The sequence below is a fragment of the Tamandua tetradactyla genome, chromosome 2 (assembly GCF_023851605.1).
Source record: "Tamandua tetradactyla isolate mTamTet1 chromosome 2, mTamTet1.pri, whole genome shotgun sequence".
Lineage (NCBI taxonomy): Eukaryota > Metazoa > Chordata > Mammalia > Pilosa > Myrmecophagidae > Tamandua > Tamandua tetradactyla.
The window spans coordinates 190,068,469-190,092,477 of record NC_135328.1 but is presented as its reverse complement, the minus strand read 5'-3'; the positions used below and the strand labels follow the sequence as shown (position 1 = coordinate 190,092,477).

The window sequence follows — 24,009 nt, the reverse complement described above, 5'->3', positions numbered from 1 at the left end:
GTCAGATGCCTTCTCTGCATCAATTGAGATGATCATGTGATTTTTCTGCTTTGATTTGTTGATATGGTGTATTACATTAATTGATTTTCTTATGTTGAACCATCCTTGCATACCCGGGATGAATCCTACTTGGTCATGATGTATAATTCTTTTGATATGTTGTTGGATACGATTTGCTAGAATTTTATTGAGGATTTTTGCATCTATGTTCATTAGAGAGATTGGTCTGTAGTTTTCTTTTTTTGTAATATCTTTGCCTGGTTTTGGTATGAGGGTGATGTTGGCGTCATAGAATGAATTAGGTAGTTTTCCCTCCACTTCGATTTTTTTGAAGAGTTTGAGGAGCGTTGGTACTAATTCTTTCTGGAATGTTTGATAGAATTCAGATGTGAAGCCGTCTGGTCCTGGACTTTTCTTTTTAGGAAGTTTTTGAATGACTAATTCAATTTCTTTACTTGTGATTGGTTTGTTGAGGTCATCTATGTCTTCTTGAGTCAAAGTTGGTTGTTCATGTCTTTCCAGGAACCCGTCCATTTCATCTAAATTGTTGTATTTATTAGCGTAAAGTTGTTCATAGTATCCTGTTATTACCTCCTTTATTTCTGTGTGGTCAGTGGTTATGTCTCCTCTTCCATTTCTGATCTTATTTATTTGCGTCCTCTCTCTTCTTCTTTTTGTCAGTCTTGCTAAGGGCCCATCAATCTTGTTGATTTTCTCATAGAACCAACTTCTGGTCTTATTGATTTTCCCTGTTGTTTTCATGTTCTCAATTTCATTTATTTCTGCTCTAATCTTTGTTATTTCTTTCCTTTTGCTTGCTTTGGGGTTAGTTTGCTGTTCTTTCTCCCGGTTTTCTGTTTTTATGGTACTGTTTTTTGTTCAAATGTAGTAGGTTTTAAAACGAGTTAAAAATTTCTCAAATCTCTGTTGTAAAATACCATCTAATACCTTGATTACTTATTTATTTGCTTGCCTATCTGTTTATTCCCCCTTTACCAGAAGAATTTCATATGGCTTCTTTAATATATTTTTTTAACCTTACCTTATTTATTTCATAGGTTGAGGGTAGACTGTGACAATTTTAAATTGAAAAAAAATTTTTTATGTTGTTAGGTTTTGCCTGTATGTAACATGGTTGATTTTAGTTTTATAGTTCCTACAACTTAACGTGACCCTTGAATTTTAGTATATTGTGTAATATTTATTTTCTCATACATTTGTTTCCATTTGTATATATAACTCATTACTTTTTATTTTGATTTACTAAGGTGTCCAAGTTCAGTGTAACAGTTGTAAAACCTCAGCAATCCCTCAGTATCATTTAGCCATGTCAGATGGAAGTATACGCAACTTCTGCAGCTACAGTTGTGTGGTAGCTTTCCAGGTATGACTTTAGGACTCTTCCTTTTCTTCAGTCAGTGAGTCACCTACTGTTGTGAAATAAACTTATTAGGTATTTGCTAGTGCCTGGACTGCCTAAATTTCTATTTTAGTCCTATTAAATGTGGAATCTTTGGATCATCCTGTACTCACAGACATGTCATTTAACTGCCTTCTGCAAAATTAAAGGTTATAGATTATTTTTTGGGAGAATATTATAAATGAAGGAAGTTATTGGCTGAATTGTTTTATTTTTTGAATGTAAATGAGACTCCCTCCATTCGATTGTAAGCTGATAAACGGCAGGGATTTTTGACTTTTCACAGATATATCTTAATTGTCTAGAGCACTGCTTGGCATTTATAAGTACTCAACACTTAATAATTAAATAATTTATTAAATAATTTTTGCTTGTTTTTTCAGAATTTGTTCAATAAACCAACAGGAATGAATTCTTCAGTAGTGCCCTTGTCTCAAGGCCAAGTTATTGTAAGCATACCCACGGGTTCTTCTGTGTCAGCAGGAGGAGGTAACACCGCTGCTGTTTCTCCCACCTCCATTAGTAGCTCTGCTGCAGCTGGTCTCCAGCGTCTTGCTGCCCAGTCCCAACATGTTGGATTTACACGAAGTGTTGTGAAACTGAAGTGTCAGCACTGTAATCGTCTTTTTGCCACAAAACCAGAACTCCTTGACTACAAGGTAAAATACAACATTATGTTAAAAGTTTGAGTATAAACTGGTCTATCTGTAAAATTATGTTTAGCTCTTCATCTCTGAAAATTACACTATTTGTTTTTAAAAGTAAAAGGGATAAGAATTTCCATAATGTGAACTGAATGCTTAATTAGTACTTAATGATTATTTCTTTACAGGGTAAAATGTTTCAGTTCTGTGGCAAGAATTGTTCTGATGAATACAAGAAAATAAATCATGTAATGGCAATGTGTGAATATTGTAAAATTGATAAAATTGTAAAGGAGACTGTGCGATTCTCAGGTGCTGACAAGTCATTCTGTAGTGAAGGTAAAGACAGAGATTATCTTACCTACTGAGCGTGTTGATTGTTATAAAAGCAGTTGATAAGATGCTACTCTCTAAGTTTATCTATCTTATAATGTATAATTATATTATATATAATATATATATGTGAAAAAACTTAACATTATTGGATTGACTGGGCCCTTGAAGACCTTTTAGTTCTTGCATTTATTTCTGAAGAGAACTCCTTAAATTATGGTAGCATCCAAAGATTATACTTTTATTGATTTAGCCATTATGTTACTAAATATAAATGGTCAGTATGCAAGCAAATATGATGACTTTATTTAGATGACTCTTCTGTATGTTCATAGTGTTTGGGTATATTCTAAAACTATACAAGCTTAGTTTCCTAGACTAGTGGATTTCAAACCTTTGAACACAGCATAAAAAAAGAAATAAATTTTACATTATGACCCAGTATATAATCACATACCCAAACCAAGCAAAAATTTTATGAAGTAAAACTTACTTTAATTATATCTGTCACACAATGTTTTCTATCCTGTCCTATCCTGTCTTACTACATTAAGAAAAAAAAAAAAACCTAGTATCGAGCCTCTAAATTGAATACTCGATCTGTTGATTGGTCAGGACCTAAGTGTGAAGATTTTGTTCTAGGCCTTTTTTTTTTTTAAATATTTATTTATTTTTAAAATATTCTTATTGAGAAATCTTCACACATATATAGTCCATCCACAGTGGCTTACAATATCTTCACATGGTTGTGTATTTATCATGGTGATCATTTTTAGAACATTTGCATCACTCCAGAAAAAGAAAAAAGAAAAATCTCTTGTATTCCATACCCCTTACCCCTTCTCTTTTATTGCCCACCAGTATTTCAGTCTACCCAGTTTTTTTTTACAATCCCCCCATTATTTATTTTTTATCTTTATTTTTTACTCATCTGACTATACCCTGGATAAAAGGAGCATTTCACAATCACATCGTCACATTGTAAAAGCTATATAGTTATACAGTCATTTTCAAAAATCAAGGCTACTGGAATGCAGTTCAATAGTTTCAGGTACTTCCCTCTAGTCATGTTCTAGGCCATTTAAATTAAAGATGTAGATACTTAGTATTTCTCCATAATGTTAATCTAATCTCTTTTGATTTTTAGGTTGCAAATTGCTGTATAAACATGACTTGGCAAAACGCTGGGGAAATCACTGTAAGATGTGCAGTTATTGTTTACAGACATCTCCCAAATTGGTACAGAATAATTTGGGAGGGAAAGTGGAAGAGTTCTGTTGTGAAGAATGCATGTCCAAATATACAGTTTTGTTCTATCAGGTAAATATAGTTTGCATTCCTGGGATTTTCAAATTAGGGCATAAATGTTCTCTTTTTATTCCTTCATGTAATATGAAGCAGTTAAAAACTTTTAAATATTAAATGTATTCCTCTCCAGCAGTTAATATAAGATTTAGGAATACTTTAATGTCATTGAAGTTTTATTTATGTTTTTCATTTCCTTGTAGAATACATATCAGTGTTACTTAAGACAGTAGAGTGTTTAAAATTATAATTTAAATTATTTACTATTTAATTTAATGAATAGACTCTTTTGAAGTCTTTGAAGAAGATAGGTCCTATTTTCACTTTTTTTAAATTAGAGAAGATGTGGGTTTATAGAACAATCATGCGTAAAATACATGGTTTCCATGTACCACCCCACCACCAGCACCTTGCACTCATATGAAATATTTGTTAGAATTGATGATAGAATAATTGTTATAATTGATGATAGCACCAGTTTTTTTTTTGTAGCAGTAGTTACCTTTGTTAATGGAAGATTATTAAAATTGTACTATTAACTATCATACATAGTTTACCTCAGGTTTATTTTTTCCCATATACCACCCTATTATTAACCCCTTGTATTAGTGTCATAACTTTTTTACAATTCATGAAATAACATACTTATACTTAACTGTAGTCCATCATTTGCCATAGTGTTCACGATGTTATAAAATAAATCATATGGTTTATCTTTTAATTTTTATTCTAGTAATACGTATGACCTAAAGTTTCCCCCTTTAACCACATTCACCTACATAATCCAGTTCTGTTAATTACACTCATGATAATGTACTATCATCACCACTACCCATTTCTAAACCTTGACAATCAACCAGAATAGAAATCCTGTACAAATTAAACACCAACTCCCCATTCTCTGACACCAATCAATCCCGTGGTAGCCTATAGTCTAGATTCTAACTCTTTGAGATTGTTTTTTATAATTAGTTCATGTCAGTGAGATGATACAATATTTGGCCTTTTGTGTCTGGCTTATTCAACTCAGCATAATGTCCTCAAGGTTCAGCCAAATTGTTACATACATACATCAGTACTTAATTCCTTTTTATGGCAGGTTCATTTTCCATTGTGTATATATATGTGTGTATATATATACACACCACATTTTGTTTATCCAGTCATTGTTTAATAGATATTTGGGTTGCTTCTGTCTCTTGACAGCTGGGAATAGTGCTGCTATGAATGTATTGTTTTGCAAATACCTGCTTGAGTCACTGGCTTCAATTATTCTGGGTAGATATCTAGTAGCAGAATTGCTAGGTCATGGTAATTCTATACGTAGCTCCCTGATGAACAGCCAAATTGTCTTCCACAGCAGCTGCAGCATTTTATGTCTCCACCAGCAGTGAATGAGTGTTCCTATTTTTCCACATCCTCTTCAACACTTGTTCTGTTTTTTTTTCTTTTTATAACATTACATTGATGTTTTAAAAAATTTTTTTTTGTGAAATATAACATAGATATTAAAAGCAGTAAATTTCAAAGTACATTTTAACAAGAAGTTATAGAACAAATTTCAAAGGATGGTATGGGTTACAGTGCCATAGTTTCAGGTTTTTCCCTCTAGCTGCTCTGAGACTAAGGAAACTAAAGAGAAATATCAATATAATGATTCAGTAGACATACTCATTTGTTAAATCCTGTCTTCTTTGTTATAACTCTTCCTTCTCCTTTGACCTTCTCCCAGTCTTTCTTTAGGAATATTTGGGCAGTTACTATTCTAACTTCTTCATGTTGAAAAGGGGTGTCAACATCATGGGATAGAATGCAACCAGTTGAAGCTCTTGAAGAGACTGGTACCTCTGGGTTTCAGGAACTTACCTAGCCTTGGAATGGTCTCAAGGTTTTAGGTTTCTCAAAAATAAACTTAGTGAATGAAACATTTATATTCTCAGATTGAGCCCTGGGTGTTCTTTAGGGTTTTCAGGAATATTGTTGGTTGGGGCTTGGCATACCATGACAGTTAGCAATATCTAGCTGAAGCTTGCATAAGAGCAACTTCTGTAATAGCCTCTCTACTCTGTTTGAAATCTCATAGCCACTGATAGCTTATTTTGTTACATTTCTTTGTCCCCTTTTGGTGAAAAAGGCTTTGTGAATCTCACGGTGCCAGGACAAGACTCATCGGAGTCATGTCTCATGTTGTCAGGGAAACACGCACCCCTGGATGTCAAGTCCCATGTAGTGGGGAGTGTAATGATTTTCCTTGAAGAATTGGCCTTAGAGAAAGAGAGGCCGCATCTGAACAACAAGAGGTTCTCTAGAAGTAACTCATAAACATAATTATAGGTAGGTTTAACATCTCTATTACAGAATAAGTTAAGCTCTTATGAAAATTCTTGGTTTTTAAAAGTAGCCATTCTAGCATATGCAAAAGGATAAATCATTGTAGTTTTGTTTTGTATTTTCCTAACAGCTAGTGATACTGAGCATCTTTTCATGTGCTTTTTTAGCCATTTGTACTTTCTCTTTGGAGAAATATCTATTCAGTCTTTTGCCTGTTTTTTAATTTGGTTTGTCTTTTTATTGTTGCATTGTAGGATTTCATTATATATTCTCTATATTAATCCCTTATTGGATATGTGGCTTCCAGATATTTTCTCCTATTGAGTAAGTTGTCTTCACTTTCATAGCAAAGTCTTTTTTTTAAAAAAATTAAAATACACGGGAAGGCACTGGGAAACAAACCCAGGTCTCTGGCATGGCAGGTGAGAATTCTGCTACTGAGCTACCATGGCCTGCCCATAGCAAAGTCTTTTGATGCACAAAAGTTTTTAACTTTTATATGTTCTTGTTCTTATAATATAATTTTAGTTTTAATTCTTACATGTAGATCTTTGGTTCATTTTGAATTAATTTTTGTGTATGCTGTGAGATAGGAGTCCTCGTTCATGCTCTTGCATATGGATAGCCAGGTCTCCCAGCACCATTGTTGAAGAGACTGTTCTTTCCCAATTGGCACCCTTGTCAAAAATCAGTTGGCCATAGAAGTGTGAGGCCAACACTTCTGTACTCTCAGTTCCACTCCATTGGGCAATACAAATATCATTGTTTAAATATATTCTTAGATATTTGGTTCTTTTCATTGCTATTGAAAATAGAATTTATCCTTGATTTCCTCTTCATATTTCTCAGTAGTAGTCTATAGAAGCAATACTGGTTTTTCTGCATTGATCTTGTATTCCACCACTTTGCTGAATTCATTTATTAGCTTTATTTTAGATTTTTTTGGGACTTTCTTTTTGCAGCTTCATTCAGTGTTTTAACATGATTACTTTACAATTAGGTATTATTGTGTTATCCATTTTAGAGTTTTTGTATCTAGTCCTGCTGCACAGTCTGTATCCCTTCAGCTCCAATTACCCATTATCTTACCCTGTTTCTACCTCCTGCTGGACTCTGTTATCAAGGACATATTCCAAATTTATTCTCGAATGTCTGTTCACATCAGTGGGACCATACAGTATTTGTCCTTTAGTTTTGGGCTAGACTCACTCAGCATAATGTTCTCTAGGTCCATCCATGTTATTACATGCTTCATAAGTTTATCCTGTCTTAAAGCTGCATAGTATTCCATCGTATGTATATACCACAGTTTGTTTAGCCACTCTTCTGTTGATGGAGATTTCGGCTGTTTCCATCTCTTTGCAATTGTAAATAATGCTGCTATAAACATTGGTGTGCAAATGTCCGTTTGTGTCTTTGCCCTTAAGTCCTTTGAGTATATTCCCAGCAATGATATTGCTGGGTCGTATGGCAATTCTATATTCAGCTTTTTGAGGAACCGCCAAACTGCCTTCCACAGTGGTTGCACCATTTGACATTCCCACCAACAGTGGATAAGTGTGCCTCTTTCTCCGCATCCTCTCCAGCACTTGTCATTTTCTGTTTTGTTGATAATGGCCATTCTGGTGGGTGTGAGATGATATCTCATTGTGGTTTTGATTTGCATTTCTCTAATGGCCAGGAACATTGAGCATCTCTTCATGTGCCTTTTGGCCATTTGTATTTCCTCTTCTGAGAGGTGTCTGTTCAAGTCTTTTTCCCATTTTGTAATTGGGTTGGCTGTCTTTTTCTTGTTAAGTTGAACAATCTCTTTATAAATTCTGGATACCTTTATCTGATATGTTATTTCCAAATATTGTCTCCCATTGTGTAGGCTGTCTTTCTACTTTCTTGATGAAGTTCTTTGATGCACAAATTTTGGGACTTTCTTATATAGCATCATATCATCTGCAAATAGTGAAAGTTTTACCTCTTCCTTTCTGGTTTGCATGCCTTTTATTTCTTGTTCTTGCCTAATTACTCTGGCTCCAACGTCAAGTACTGTATCAAATAATAGTGGTGACAGTGGGGATCCATGCTGTGCTCCAAATTTAGAGGGAAAACTTTCATACTTTCACCATAGAGTATTGATGTTAATTGTGGATTTTTCATATATGCCCTTTATCATGTTGAGGAAGTTTCCTTCTATTCCTATTTGCTAAGTGTTTTTTCAACCAAAGATGCTGGATTTTGTCAGATGTCTTTTCTACAAAAATTGAAATTGTTTTTTCCTCTTCATTTTGTTAATGTGGTGAATTAGATTAATTGAATTTCTTATGTTGAATCACCGTTGCATACCTGGGATAATTCTTTTCTTGTGTTGTTAGATTTGGTTTGCTCGAATTTTATTGAGAATTTTTGCATTTATAATCATAAAAGATACTGTTCTGAAATTTTATTTTCTTGTAGTATGTTTATCTGGCTTTTGTTCTAGGCTGACTTTGGCCTCATAGAATGAGTTAGGTAGTGTTCCCTCCTCTTCAGTTTTTTGGAAGAGTTTGAGCAAGATCGGTGTTAACTCTACTTGGAATATCTGATGGAATTCAACTGTGAAGCCATCATGTCCTGGTTTTTTTGCTTTGTTGGGAGGTTTTTGATGACTGAGTCAATCTCTTTACTTGTAATCGGCCTGTTGAAGTTTTCTGTTTCTTCTAGAGTCAGTGGAGATGGTTTGTGTGTTTCTAGGAATTTTTCCATTTCATCTGCATTGTCCGGTTTGTCAGCGTACAATTGTACATAGTATTCTCCTATGATCCTTTTTATTTCAGTGAGTTTAATAATAATGACCCCTCTCATTTCTGATTTTATTTGCATTTTCTCAGTTTTTATTTCCTTTTCAGCCTAGCTAAAGCTTTGTCAATTTTCTTGATCTTTTCAAAGAACCAACTTTTTCTTTTCTGAAAACCAACTTTTGATTTTATTTCTCTGATTTTCTTTTTCTCAATTTCATTTATTTCTGCTTTTTTGTTAACTTCTTTCCTTCTGGTTGCTCTTGGTTTAGTTTGCTCTTCCTTCTATAGATCCTCTAGGTATACATTTAGCTCTTTGATTTTAAGTTTTCTTTCTTACATAAGAATTTAGTGTTATTAATTACTCTCAGCTCTGCTTTTGCTACATCCCATAAGTTTTGATATATTGTGTTCTCATTTTCATTCTTTTCAAGATTCTTACTGATTTCCCTTGCAATTTCTTCATCAGCTCATGATTCTTTAAGAGTGTGTTATTTAACTGCCTTATTATGTGTGGAATTTTTAGTTCTCTCCCAGTTATTGATTTCCAGCTTTACTTCATTATGGTCAGAGAAGATTCTTTGTATAATTTCAGTCTTTTAAAATTTATTGAGCCTTATTTTGTGAACCAGCAGGTGGTCTGTCCTGGAGAATGGTCCATGTGTACTTGAGAATTATGTATATCCTGCTCTCTTGGGGTGGAATATTCTGTATATGTCTGTTAGTTATAGTTCATTTATCACATTATTCAGGTTCTTTGTCTCCTTATTGATCTTCTGCCTACATGTTCTGTCTACTGATGACAGTGGTATATTAGTTTCCAACTATTATTGTAGAGATTTCTATTTTTCCCTTCAGATTTGCCAGTGTTTGCCTTATATTATTTTGGAACACCATGGTTAGGTACATAAATGGTTATGATTGTTATTTCTTCTTGGTGGATTGTCCCTATTATTAATATGTACTTCTTCTTTGTCTCTTATAATAGCTTTTGACTTAAAGTCTTTTTTGTCCCATATTAGTATAGCTACCCCTGTTATTTCATGATTACCATTTACATGGAATGTGTTTCCAATCTTTCATGTTTAACCCTTTTGTGTCTTTGCATTTCAGGTGAGTTTTTTCTAAGTAGCATATAGTTATATAATGTTTTTTTATCTGTTGTGCCAATCTTTGCCTTTTGATTGGAAATTTAATCCATTAACATTGTTATTAGTGAACAGATAGTATTTACTTCAGCCATTTTGTCCTTTGCTTTTATATGTTTTATATATATATAGATATATATATATATATCTATATATATATGGTTTTATATGTCACACACACATATGTATATGTATGTGGTCTCTTTTTTCTTTATTGCGGTCGTCTTTTCTGTATAGTTGCTCTTTTGTGCTGTATCTGACTGATCCTGTTTTCATTTCTGTTTCTGTATATTTTTATATTTTTAAAATACATTTTTCACAGTTACCCTAGGATATATTTTTCAGTAGACATTTATACCCTACTTATTTGAAAAAATAGCAACTTAGCTTCAGTAGCATACATGTTCTCTGCTCCCATATTCCTCTGTTTCTTCTCTTTAAGTTGTTTATGCCCCACTTTATCACTTTATGTTTTACATGTCCATTATCAGAGAATATGCCTTTTTATTGCTTTCATTTTATTCTGAATCTTAAAAGAATTAAAGAGTAGAGTTGAGTCTCATAAGAATTAAAGAGTAGAGTTCTACACTGAGGGTGCAGTATTACTGGGTTTGTATTTACCCTTTTAGTTGCACTTACTGATAATCTTCATTTCTTCACACTACTCCAGGCCACTCTCTCCTGTCTTTCCTTAAGACCTGCAGAGCTCTGTTTAGTAATTCTTGTAGGGCAGGTCTTTTATTGACGAACTCTATGAATTGCTGTTTATCTGTGAATATTTTAAACTCTCCCACATTTCTGAAGCATAGTTTTGCCAGACAAAGAATTTTTGGCTGGCAGTTCTTCTCTTTCTGTACGGTAAATATATCAACCATTGCCTGCTTACCTCCATGGTTTCTGATGAGAAATCCTCACTTGGTCTTATTAAGAATCTCTTGTATATGGTGAATCACTTTTCTCTCCTTATTTTCAGAATTCTGTCTTTACCTTTAGTGTATGATTCTCTGATTGGTATATCTCTTGTGGAGTTCTATTAGAATTTATTCTGTTTAGAGTAATTGTGCTTCTTGACTTGTATATTTATGTCTTTCATCAAAGTTAAGAAATTTTTGGTCATTATTTCCCTAAATATTCTTTCTGCCCCTTTTCCTTTCTCTTCTTCTTCCAGAGCACCCATGATGCATATGTTTTTGTTTAGTATGCTGACACTGAAATCCCTGAGATACTGCTCAATTTTTCTACTCTTTTTTCTGTCTGTTCTTCTTACTGTATGATGTTGATTTCCTGTCTTCTAGTTTGCTGGTTCTTTGTTCTCCCTGTTCAGTTCTGCTTTGTATGTCTGTAGTGTATTTTTAATCTCTATTATTGTGCTTTTAATCCCCACAACTAATCTTTTTTTAACATTTTTTTTGTGAAATATGAGATAAATGCAAAACAATCAATTTCACAGTACATTTTAGCAAGTAGTTATAGACTAGATTTCAGAGTTTGGGATGGTTACAGTTCCACAATTTCAGGTTTTTCTTCTTGCTGCTCCAAGACTCTGGAGTCTAAAAGAACATCAGTATAATATTTCAGAAGTCATATACATTTGTTAAATCCTAAATTTTCTGTTATAACTCCTCCTTCTCCTTTGATCCTTCTACCAATCTTGAGGGTATTTGGGCTATGTCCATTTTAACTTTTTGGTGTTGGAAAGAGGTGTCAACATATAAGGAAATGGAACTAGTTGATATTCTTGGGCAGGCTGGCACTTCTAGGTTTTAGGACTTATCTGGGTGAGGAACCATTTGGAGACTGTAGATTTCTGGAATGTTATTTAGTGCATGAAACTTTTGTAGAATCTCATACATAGCCCTAGGTATTTTTTAAGGTTAACAGGAATGATACTGGTTCGGGATTGGCAAATCGTGGCAATTAAAAATATCTAGCTGAATCCAGTGTAAGAGTAGCCTCCAGAATAGCCTCTTGACACTATTTGAACTCTCTTAGGCACTGATGCCTGTATTAGTTAGGGTTCTCTAGAGAAACAGAATCAACAAGAAACACTCGCAAATATAAAATTAATAAAGGTGTCTCACGTGACCACAGGCAGGCAGAGTCCAAAATCTGCAGGGCAGGCTGTGAAGCTGACAACTCCCATGGAGGGTCTGGGTGAACTCCACAGGAGAGGCTTGCCAGCCAAAGCAGGAATAGCACCTCTCTCTTCTGAATCCTCCTTAAAAGGCTTCCTGTGATTACATTAAGCATCACTCATTGCAGAAGACACTCCCCTTTGGCTGATTACAAATGGAATCAGCTATGTATGCAGCTGAAGTAATCATGATCTAATTCTATGAAATATCCTCATTGCAACAGACAGGCCAGCACTTGCCCAACCAGACAAACAGGTACCACCACTTGGCCAAGTTGACACATGAACCTGACCATGACAATGCCTTATTTTGTTACATTTCTTTTCCCCCTTTTGGTTGATCCCAAGGTACCTGGACAGGCTCATCACTGGGTGTCATGTGCCACATTGCCAGGGAGACTTACTTTCTTTTTTTTTTTTTTTTTTTCGTGGGCAGGCATTGGGAACTGAACCTGGTCCTCTGGCATGGCAGGTGAGAACTCTGCCTGCTGAGCAACTGTGGCCTGCCCACAAGGGAGATTTTTACCCCTGGACGTCATGTCTCACATAGGGGGAGGGTAATTTTTTTCCTTGCAGACATGGGCTTAAAGAGAGGCTGCGTCTGAGCAACAAAAGCAGTTTCTTGAGGTAACTTTTAGGCATTTGAGCAAGCCTTGAGATCAAGGGGTTGGCCTCTTGACTGGGGAATTCCTAATGTTTGAGATCGTATGAGGGGCTTCTCCGGTGAGAGAGTTTAATAGTTACATATTTTTTCTCCGGACCCTCAAGGGACTTTGCTAGTACTTTTTAGTTATCTGCCCAACATACTCTGGGATGTGTCTGCAAATTACAAGGCCTCATTTCCATCCATCTGGGCTCTATGTGTTTGGGTTGTTTAAGTGAACTATCAGTACAGGTTGAATTAGATTATATATATGCTTTAGTAAAGTTAGGTTTTAGATAAAATAAACCTCTCTTCCTTTGGTCTCATATAGTAGGTGAAGTTCTTAAATAAAGACAATGTCTTCCTTCTGATTTACCTTGTTCCCGAGCTGTTTGGCTTTGTTCTTATCTCTAATTAAAGCCTGATCTCTTTTTCAATTTCTTTTTCAGTTTCTTTGTTCCTAGTAGAATTGCTGACTTTCAGAGCTATAGAGCTCCAACTCTGAGTCTTAGGTGTCACAAAGGTAGCTGAAGTTACAAAGAGATATCAAGTTATACGTATATAACACAGTATCTCAAAATCAGGAAATAATGTTTATTGCTGTAGACTAAATTTGACTGCTATAAAAGCTTACAGTCTAGGCCCCAATTTTCTTATAAGTATTTTCTGAAAGAGACTATATATTATTTGCTATTTTGTTTCAGGCTTAATTTTGCACCCAATAGGTTCATTCACCTCGTTCCTTTCTGTAGTCACACAATATGGTCACACAAAGAAATATACACCACAGTTCATCATTCTGCTTCTCAGTCAGTTTGTCCTTCTGCCACCTCCCTTCATTGGGCGTCATGAACAATGTCCAAAGTAAACAATCCATGTCTGATATTATCACTTAGTTGTACAATCATAAGCACTCTCAATTTTAGACAGATTTCATTGCCCCACAGAGAAAAATAACAGATAAATACATCCTCACCAAATAGAAAATACAAACCTCCCCTTAACATTTGTCTCCCCCTCTAATTATTTACCCCTTGTATTGCTGTGATACTGTTAATGTCTTCCTGTTAAATATAGGTGATTGCATGCAATAGTCATTTTCCCTCATACCCCTGTATTATTGATTCTTTGTACAGATTGATACTTTTGAAGGAGTTCATGAAACAGTTTGTTTGTATTTGTAGTGTTAATCAGTGAGATACATGCTCTGTAAAACCCCTTTCAATCATGTTCACTTTCAGTATTGCGCTTTTACTTATAAACTCATTAATGAACTGCCTTTTGTTTTGTCCTTTCCCTTATATTTAAGTTCAGCATCATTAGCTAACCATTCATCCATCAGCAGCTTCTCTGTATTTCTAGATCCTCTGTATTCTGCATTGTAAGCCTGAGTTTACCTTTACCAAGGTCGTAATAGTGAAATCACATAGTATCTATCCTTTTGTGTCTGGTTTATTTCACTCAGCATTATGTTCTCAAGGTTCATTCATGTGGTTATGTGCTTTAGGACTTCATTTCATCTTGCTACTGTGTAGTAGTCCATTGTATGTTTATACTACATTTTGTTTACCTACCTGTATGTTGATTTCTGTCCCATATTGCCAGGAAGGTCCACACCCCTGGGAGTCATGTCCCACATAGACAGGGGGAGGGTGGTGAGTTTGCTTGTTGTGTTGGCTGGAAAGAGACGCCACATCTGAGCAACAAAATAGGTTCTCTTGGGGGTGACTCTTAGGCCTAATTTTAAGTAGGCTTGACTTATCCTTTGTGGGGTTAAGTTTCATATGTACAAATCCCAAGATTGGGGGCTCAGCCTAATGCTTTAGTTGTCCCCACTGCTAGTGAGAATATCAAGAATTCGCCACTTGGGGAGAATTTTCCCCCTAATCTGTATCTTTTAATTGGGGATGTTAGCCTGTTAATATTCAAAGTAATAACTTTTTAAAGGCAGTTCTCTAATCTATAATTCTATCCTTTGTTTTTTATTTGTCAGATCTATTTTTTTCCTCTTTTTATCCGTTAAGTTGCCCTTATTAATACCCTTCAGTATGTGTGCTCTTCATGACCTCTTTCTTTTGTTTCTTTCTTTCTTTTTTTTTTTTTAAGTCAACTGAACTCCCCTTAGTATTTCTTGCAGGGTAGGTCTCTTGTTAACAAATTGTCTCAGCATTTGTTTGTGAGCATTTTAATGTCTCCCTAACTATTGAAGGTTTACTTTGCTTTATATAGAGTTCTTGGCTGGCAATTTTTCTCTTTCAGAATCTTAAATGTATTGACCACTGCCAGAATTTAGTCTTATGTGGCTTCCTTTGTATGTGCCGAATTGCTTTTCTCTTTCTCCTTTCAAGGCTTTCTGCTTCTCTTCAGCATTTGACAATCTGATTAGTATTCGTCTTGGAGTGGGTGAAGATGAGCATCTCTTCATGTGCTTTTTAGCAATCTGTATGTACTCTTTGGAGAAATGTCTGTTCATATCCTTAGCCCATTTTATAATTGGGTTGTTTGTTTTTTGTTGTTGAATTGTATGATTTCTTCATGTATATAGGATATCAAACCTTTATGCTTGTACGATTTCCAAATATTTTCTCCAGTTGAGTTGGCTACCTCTTCACCTTTTTGACAAGGTCCTTTGAGGCACAGAAACGTTTGCTTTTGGCAGGTTGCCATGTATCTGTTTTTTCCATTGTGCTTGTGCTTTGGGAGTAGCTTACAAAGTTACCTCCTATTTCTAGGTCTTGAAGATGTTTCTTTATATTTTCTCCTAGGAATTCTATGTACTGGCCTATATATCTAGGTCTTTGATCCACTTTGAATTACTTTTAGTATAGAGTGTAAGATAAGGGTCCTCTTTAATTCATTTGGCTGCTGATATCCAGTTTTCCCATGACTGTTTATTGAAAAGTGTATTTTGTCCGAGTACAGTGGATTTGGGGGCTGTTTTGAAGACCAGTTGGCCATAGATTTGGTGGTCTGTCTCTGCACTCTCTCTTATATTCCATTGGTCAATACTCTAACTAGTACCAAACTGTTTTGACCACTGTAGCTTTATAATATGCTTTAAAATCAGGAAATGTAACTTCTCCCACTTTGTTCTTTTATTTGGAATAGTTTTAGCTATTTGAGGTCTTCTTCCCTTCCAAATGAATTTGATAACCAGCTTTTCAGAGTCTTCAAAGTAGATTGTTGGTATTTCATTGGTATTGTTTTGAATCTGTAAATCAATTTGGGTAGAACTGATATCTTAACTACATATAACCTTACTAGCCATAAGAAGGGGATATCTTTCCACTTATTTAGATCTTCTTTGATTTCTCTTAGCAGTATTATGTAGCTTTCAATGTACAGGTCCTTTGTGTCACTGGTAATGTTTATTCCTAGATACCAGATTCTTTTAGTTGCTATTTTGAATGGATTTTTTTCCTTAATTGTCTGCTCAATAACGTTATTGCTTGTATATAGAAACATTACTGATTTTTGCAGATTAATCTTATATCCCACCACTTCACTGAGTTTATTAGCTCAAGAGGCTTTGTTGTAGATTTCTCAGAATTTTCCAAGTATATTATCATGTCATCCACAAATAATTAAAAATTTATTTCTTCCTTTCCAATTTGAATGCCTTTTTTTTTTTCCTGCCTGATTGCTGTAGCTAGAACTTCTAGTACAATGTTGAATAATAGTGACATCATTGTCTTCCTCCCAATCTTAGGGGCAAGGCTTTCAGTTTCTCACTGTTGAGTACAGTGGTGGCTATGGGTTTTTATATATCCCTTTATCATATTGAGAAAGTTTCCTTTGATTCCTACCTTTTGAAGTGCTTTTATCAGAAGAGGATTCTGAATTTTGTTGAGTGCTTTTTACAGCATAATTTGAGATGATCATATGATTTTTTTCCCTTTCAGTTTGTTAATGTGCAGTGTTCTAGTTTGCTAACTGCCAGAATGCAACACACCAGAGGTGGATTGGCTTTTCATAAAAGGGGATTTATTTAGTTATAGTTCTTCAGAGGAAAGGCAGCTAACTTTCAATTGAGGTTCTTTCTTACATGGAAAGGCACAGGGAGATCTCTGCTGGCCTTCTCTCCAGGCCCTTACCCTTCCCTCTCATTGGCCTCTAATATTTCAATCTACTCAATTTATTTTAATCTTTGTTCCCCTGTTATTTGTTTACTTTTCACTCATCTGTCCATACCCTAGATAAAAGGAGCATCAGACAAAAGGTTTTCACAATCACACAGCCACATTGTAAAAGCTAAATCTCACCCCTGGGATGATTCCTTTCTGCATCTCCAAAGGCCTGGGCTGAGCTGCAAGTGCTGAGATGAGATATGCTGAGCTGCTTGGGCTGTGCTACATTGAGCTGTCTCATTTAAGCATCCAGCCTATTAAATCAAACATCATTCATTGCAGCAGGCAACCTCCTAGCCGACTGCAGATGTAATCAGCCACCGATGAGCTTCACATGCCATTGACTCACATCCACAGCAGTAGAACTAGGCACCTTCACCTGGCCAAGTTGACACCTGAACCTAAGTACCACATGCTGTATTACTTGTGTTGAGCCACCCTTGCATGCCTGATATAACCCCACTAGATCATAATTTATAATTCTTTTAATGTGTAGTTGGATTCGATTTGCTAGTGTTTTGTTGAGAATTTTTGCATATATATTCATTAGGAAGATTGACCTGTAGTTTTCATTTCTTATAGTATTATAACCCTGTTTTTCTATTAGAGTGATGTTAGCTTAATAAAATGTTAGGTAGCTTTCTTTTTTCCTCAGTTTTTTGCAAGAATTTAAGCAGTATTGATAGTAGTTCTTTTTAGGATGTTTGATCAGATTCCCCCATGAATCTGTATGGCCCTAGGCTTTTCTTTTCTTTTTTTTTTTTTTAATATTTTTGTTGTAAACCTTCACAAACAAACATATTCTTGACATGCAGACATTCTGTATACATGGTGTACACTCAGTGGCTCACAATATCATCACATAGTTGTGTATTCATTACCATGGTCATTTTTTTTAACATTTACATCTCTCCAGCAAAATAAAGAAAAAGAAAAAACTCATGCATACCATACCCCTTACCCCTCCATCTCATTGACCTCTAATATTTCAATCTACTTAATTTATTTTAATCTTTGTTTCCCCTATTACTTGTTTACTTTTCACTCATCTGTCCATACCCTAGATAAAAGGAGCATCAGACAAAAGGTTTTCACAATCACACAGCCACATTGTAAAAGCTATATCATTATACAATCATCTTCAAGTAACGTGGCTATTGGAACTCAGCTCTACAGTTTCAGGTACTTCCTTCTAGCAACTCTAATATACCATAAATTAAAAAGAGAATATCTACATATGTAGTAGGATAACCTCTAGACTCTGAAATCTCTCAGCCACTCACACTTTATTTTGTCTCATTTCTCTCTTCCCCCTTTTGGTCAAGAAGGTTTTCTCAATCCATCGATGCCGAGTCCCAGCTCATCCTAGGATTTCTGTCCCACGTTGCCAGAGGGGTTTACACCCCTGGGAGTCATGTCCCATGTAGAGGGGGGAGGCAGTGAGTTCGCTTGCCATATACGCTGTGAGAGAGAGAGAGGCCACATCTGAGCAACAAAAGAGGTTCTCTAGGGGTGACTCTTGGGCCTAATTTGAAGTAGGCTTAGCCTATCCTTTGTAGGGATAAGTTTCTTAGGGGCAAACCCCAAAATCGAGGGCTTGGCCTATTGATGTCATTGTCCCAACTGGTTGCGAGAATAACAGGAATTCTCCAAATGGGAAAGTTGAATTTTTCCCCCTTTCTCAGCATTCCCCCAAAGAGACTTTGCAGATACTTCTTTATTCACTGTTCAAATCACCCTGGGTTTTACTGAGACATCACATTAACCTGGACAAACCAACAAAATCTCATACCTATTCAAGGTTCCATATACTTAAGACATTCAATTAAACTGCCCATACAAGTTAAATTAGGAAATGCACTAATCAAAATATGAATTCTGTACCAAATAAACATTTCTCCCTTTAGTCTCACACAGCAGTTGAAGTTTTAAAATGAGGTTAACCATCTATTTTCAACACCCCACAATACTGACATTCCTTTGTTCTTCATGCAAAAATATTTTTTGATTTGTACATTTATTCACCATCATTGTACACTCTAGGCATTCCTAAATTAAACCATCTCAGTCTTTATCGTCTATCTTTCCTTCTGGTTTCATACATGCCCCCAACCCTCCTCCCTCTTATCATTCTTACAGTCATCTTCATTCAGTGTACTTACATCATTGTGCTACAATCGGGTAGTATTGTGCTATCCATTTCTGAATTTTTATATTCAGTCCTGTTGCACAATCTGTATCCCTTCAGCACCAATTATCCGGTCTTTACTCTGTTTCTATCTCCTTTTTTTTTTGGCATAGGCAGGCACTGCGCCTCCGGCATGGCAGGCAAGAACTCTGTCTGCTCAGCCACTGTGGCCCACCCTATTTCTATCTCCTGTTAACTTGTGTTCTTAAGTATAATTTTCCAGGTTCGCTCATTAATGTTAGTTTGTGTCAGTGAGACTGTATAGTATTTGTCCTTTTGTTTCTGGCTAATTTCACTCAGCATAATGTCTTCAAGATCCATCCATGTTGTTACGTGCTTCATGACTTTATTCTATCTTACAGCTGTGTATATTCCATAGTATGTATATACCACAGCTTGTTTAGCCACTCATCCATTGGTGGACATTTGGGCTCTTCTAGTTTGCTAGCTACCGGAATTCAATATACCAGAAATTGAATGACTTTTAAAAGGGGGAATTTAATAAGTTGCAAGTTTACAGTTCCACAGCCGAGAAAATGTCCCAGTTAAAGCAAGTCTATAGAAATGTCCAATCTAAGCCTCCAGGGAAAGGTACCTTGGTTCAAGAAGGCTGATGAAATTCAGGGTCTCTTCTCTCTCCAGTGAGAAGGCACATGGTGAACACAGGGTTTCTCTCTCAGCTGAAAGGACACATGGCGAACACCGCGGTATCCGCTGCTTTCTCTCTTGGCTTCCTGTTTCATGAAGCTCCCCAGGAGGCATTTTCCTTCTTCATCTCCAAAAGTCACTGGCTGGTGGACTCTGCTTCGTGGTGCTACAGCATTCTCTGCTCTCTCCGAATTGCTTTCATTCTCCAAAATGTTTCCTCTTTTATAGGACTCCAGAAACTTATCAAGGCCCACCCAAATGGATGGAGACACGCCTCCAGCTAGTCCAGTTTAAGAACCACTCTTGATTAAATCTCATCTCCAGGGAGATGATCTTAATTACAGTTTCAAACATACGGTGCTGAATAGGGATTAGAAGAAGCGGCTGCCTTTACAAAATGGGATTAGGATTAAAACATGGTTTTTCTGGGGTACATACATCATTTCAAACCAGCATAAGGGCTGTTTCCATCTCTTGGCAATTGTAAATAATGCTGCTATTAACATAGGTGTGCAAATGTCTGTTTGTGTCCTTGCCCTCATATCTCTGAATAGATACCTAGTAATGGGATTGCTGGATCATATGGCAATTTTTTACTTAGCTTCCTGAGGAACCACCAAACTGTTTTCCCACAGTGGTTGTACCATTTTACATTCCCACCAATAGTGTGCCTCTTTTTCCACATCCTCTCCAGCACTTATCGTTTTCTGTTTTATTGTTAATGGCCAGTCTGGTGGGTGTGAGATGATATCTCATTGTGGTTTTGGTTTGCATTTCCCTAATAGCTAGTGAAGTTGAGCATCTTTTCATGTGAATTTTAGCCATTTGTATTTCCTCTTCTGGAAGTGTCTGTTCATGTTCTTTTGTCCCTTTTTTTTTTTTTTGTCCATTTTTTAATTGGGTTGTTTGTCTTTTGTTGTTGAGTTGAAGAATCTCTTTATATATTCTAGATACTAAACCCTTATCTGAAATGTGGTTTCCAAATATTGTCTCCCATTGCATATGCTGTGGCCTCGGGCTTTTCTTTATAGGAAGATTTTTAATGACTGATTGAATCTCGTTACTTGTAATTGGTCTCAAGTTAGTGTAGGTGGTATGTTTCTAGGAATTTCTCCATTTTATTTGAGTTGTCTTGAGTGTTGGTGTATAATTGTTCATAATATCTTCTTATGATTTTTTTATTTCTTCAGGATCCATGGCAATGACCCCCTCTCATTTGTGATTTTCTTTATTGTGTCTCTCTCTTTTTTCTTTGTCAGCCTAGCTAGGGGTCTGTGGATTTTTTTTTTTTAAATCATCAGAGTCGACTTTATTTTTCTTTTTTGTGGAAAATATCATATATGCAAAAAAAAGCAATACATTTCAAGCACAGCACAACATTTAGTTATAGAACAGATTTCACACTTTGGTATGGGTTGCATTTCTACAATTTTAAGTTTTTACTTTTGGCTACTTTGAGATACTGTAAACTAAAAGGAATATCAATATAATAATTCAGCAGTCATACTTATTTGTTAAACTACACCTTCACTGTATAACTCCACCATCACCTTTGATCTTTTCACCACTTTTTAGGTGTATTTGTGCCATGTCCATTCTAATTTTTTCATGTTGGAAGGAGCTGTCAGTAATATGGTATAGGAAATGGAACTAGTTGATGTTCTCGAGAGGGTGTGGCCAGTCTGCATTTTAGAACTTACTTGGTTTTTGGACCCATGTAGAGGCTGCACATTTCTGGAAGTTCTATGGATTTTATCGATTTTCGCCAAGACCCAAAGCTTTTGGTTTTGTTAATCCTTTCTGCTATATTTCTTATTCTCCAGTTCATTTATTTCTGCTTTAATCTTCTTTTATTTCTCTTTTTCTGCTTACTTTTTGCATTAGTTTGCTGTTATTTTTGTAGTTCCTCTAGGGGAACAGTCAGGTCCTACATTTTTGCTCTTCTTTTTTAGTATGGGTACTTAGGGCAATAAATTTCCCTCTCATCACTGCCTTTGCTGCATCTGATACCTTCTTTTTTTGAATTTTTTATTGACAAATCTTCACAGACGTACAGTCCATACACAGTATACAATCAGTGGCTGCCAATATCATCACATAGTTGTGTATTCATCACCATGATCATTTTTTAGAACATTTGCATCACTCCAGAAAAAAAAAAGAAAAAAAAAATTCATACATACCAGACCCTTTAACCCTTTCTCTCATTTACCACCAGTCAGTCTATCCAGTTTTCCCCCCTTTCTGGCCCCCCACCTTTTATTTTTTTTACTCATCTGTCCACACCCTAGATATAAGGAGCATCAGACACAAGGTTTTCACAATCATACAGTCACAGTGTATAAGTTATATCATTATATAATTGTCTTCAAGAATCAAGGCTACTGGCAAAATTTATATTTTGACTAGTGCATCTGTTAATATATCTTATGTAGATAGTTGGTTGAACAACATAAGTGCATGGAACCTTGGATAGGATGTGAGATTTTGTTGGTTTGTCCAGAGTAATGCCCCAATGAATCCAAGAGTGATTTGATCAGTGAGTCGAAAAGTATTTGCAAAGTCCCCCTCTGGGAATGGTGAGAACGGGGGAAAATTCAACCTTCCCAAGTTGAATTCTTGATATTCTCACAAGCAGTGTAGACAACCAAGGCTATAGGCTGAGCCCCCAGTCTTGGGGTTTGTTCATATGAAACTTAACCCCGCAAAGGATAGGTCAAGCCTACTTAAAATTAGGCCTAAGAGTCACCCCCAAGAGAACTTTTTTTGTTACTCAGATGTGGCCTCTCTCTCCAGCCAACACAACAAGCAAACTCACCACCATCCCCCTGTCTGCATGGGACATGCCTCCCAGGGGTGTGACCTTCCTGACAACATGGGACAGAAATCCTAGAATGAGCTGAGACCGAGCATCCAGAGATTGAGAAAAACTCTAGAATGAACTGAGACCAAGCATCAAGGGATTGAAAAAACCTTCTCAACCAAAAGGGGGAAGAGTGAAATGAGACAAAGTGTCAATGGCTGAGAGAATCCAAACAGAGTCGAGAGGTTATCCTGGAGGTTATTCTTATGCATTAAGTATGTTATCCAAGATGTAATGGAGAGGCTGGAGAGAACTGCCTGAAACTGTAGAGCTGTGTTCCAGTGGCTATGTTTCTTGATGATGATTGCAAAATGGTATAGCTTTCACAGTGTGACTGTGTGATTGTGAAAACCTTGTGTCTGATGCTCCTTTTATCTACTTCGTCAACAGACGAGGAGAACATATGGAATAAAAATAAATAATAGGAGGAACAAATGTTAAAATAAATTTAGTTTGAAATGCTAGTGATCAATGAAAGGGAGGGTTAAGGGGTATGGTATGTATAATTTTTTTACTTTTTTTTCTGTTTTCATTTCATTTTTCTGTTGTCTTCTTATTTCTTTTTCTGAATAGATGCAAATGTTCCAAGAACTGATCATGATGATGAATATGCAACTATGTGATGATATTATGAATTACTGATTATATATGTAGAACGGAATGAGCAAATGTTGAGAATGTATGCGTTTCTTTCTTGTAATTTTTTTTTAATTAAAAAAAATTCAACAAATGGTGCTGCAATAATGGGCTACTCACATGGCGAAATAATGAAATGTGACCCCGCCATACAGCATACAAAAAAAAATTTTTTTTTTAAAAGAATCAAGGCTACCGGAATATAGCTCAACAATTTCAGGTTCTTCTGTCCAGCCACTCCAATTCACCATAAACTAAAAGGGGATAAACATATAATGTATAATAGTAACCTCCAGAATAACCTCTCAACTCTGTTTGAAATATCTCAGCCATTGAAACTTTATTTCCTCTCATTTCTCTCTTCCCCTTTTATTCAGGAAGGCTCTCTCAATCCCTTGTTGCCAGTGAGATTTACACCCCTGCGGGTCATGAGGAAGGAGAGGAAGGGAAGTGAGTTCACCTGCCAATTTGGCTTAGAGAGATATAGAGCCTACATCTGAGCAACAGAAGAGGTTTTCTGGGGCTGTCTTAGGCCTAATTTTTTAAAAAATTTTTTTATTGTATAACATATATACAAAGCAAAGAAAGAAAAAAGCAGTAGTTTTCAAAGCACTCTTTTTAACAAGTAGTTATAGGATAGATCTCAGAATTTGTCATGGACTACCATATCATCATCTCAGATTTTTCCTTCTAGCTACTCCAGAGCATTGGAGGCTAGATGGAATATATTTTTTTAATCATCACAGTTGACTTTTTTGTGTGAAAAATAACATATATACAAAAAAACAATGAATTTCAAAGCACAGCGCAACAGTTATTTG

At 35.8% G+C, this 24,009-nt stretch overlaps 1 protein-coding gene across 14 annotated transcripts in view; it reads left to right on the top strand.

Moving 5' to 3' along the window:
• The window catches only part of ZMYM4 (zinc finger MYM-type containing 4), a 273,687-nt gene that overhangs the window by 177,093 nt on the left and 72,585 nt on the right, over positions 1–24,009 (top strand). For all 14 annotated transcript variants that reach the window (XM_077150338.1, XM_077150329.1, XM_077150333.1 and 11 more), the window contains 4 exons: positions 1,269–1,384; positions 1,804–2,079; positions 2,253–2,403; positions 3,545–3,717. In XM_077150338.1, the coding sequence (XP_077006453.1) occupies positions 1,269–1,384; positions 1,804–2,079; positions 2,253–2,403; positions 3,545–3,717 (716 nt within the window). The remainder of the gene's footprint in view (positions 1–1,268; positions 1,385–1,803; positions 2,080–2,252; positions 2,404–3,544; positions 3,718–24,009) is intronic.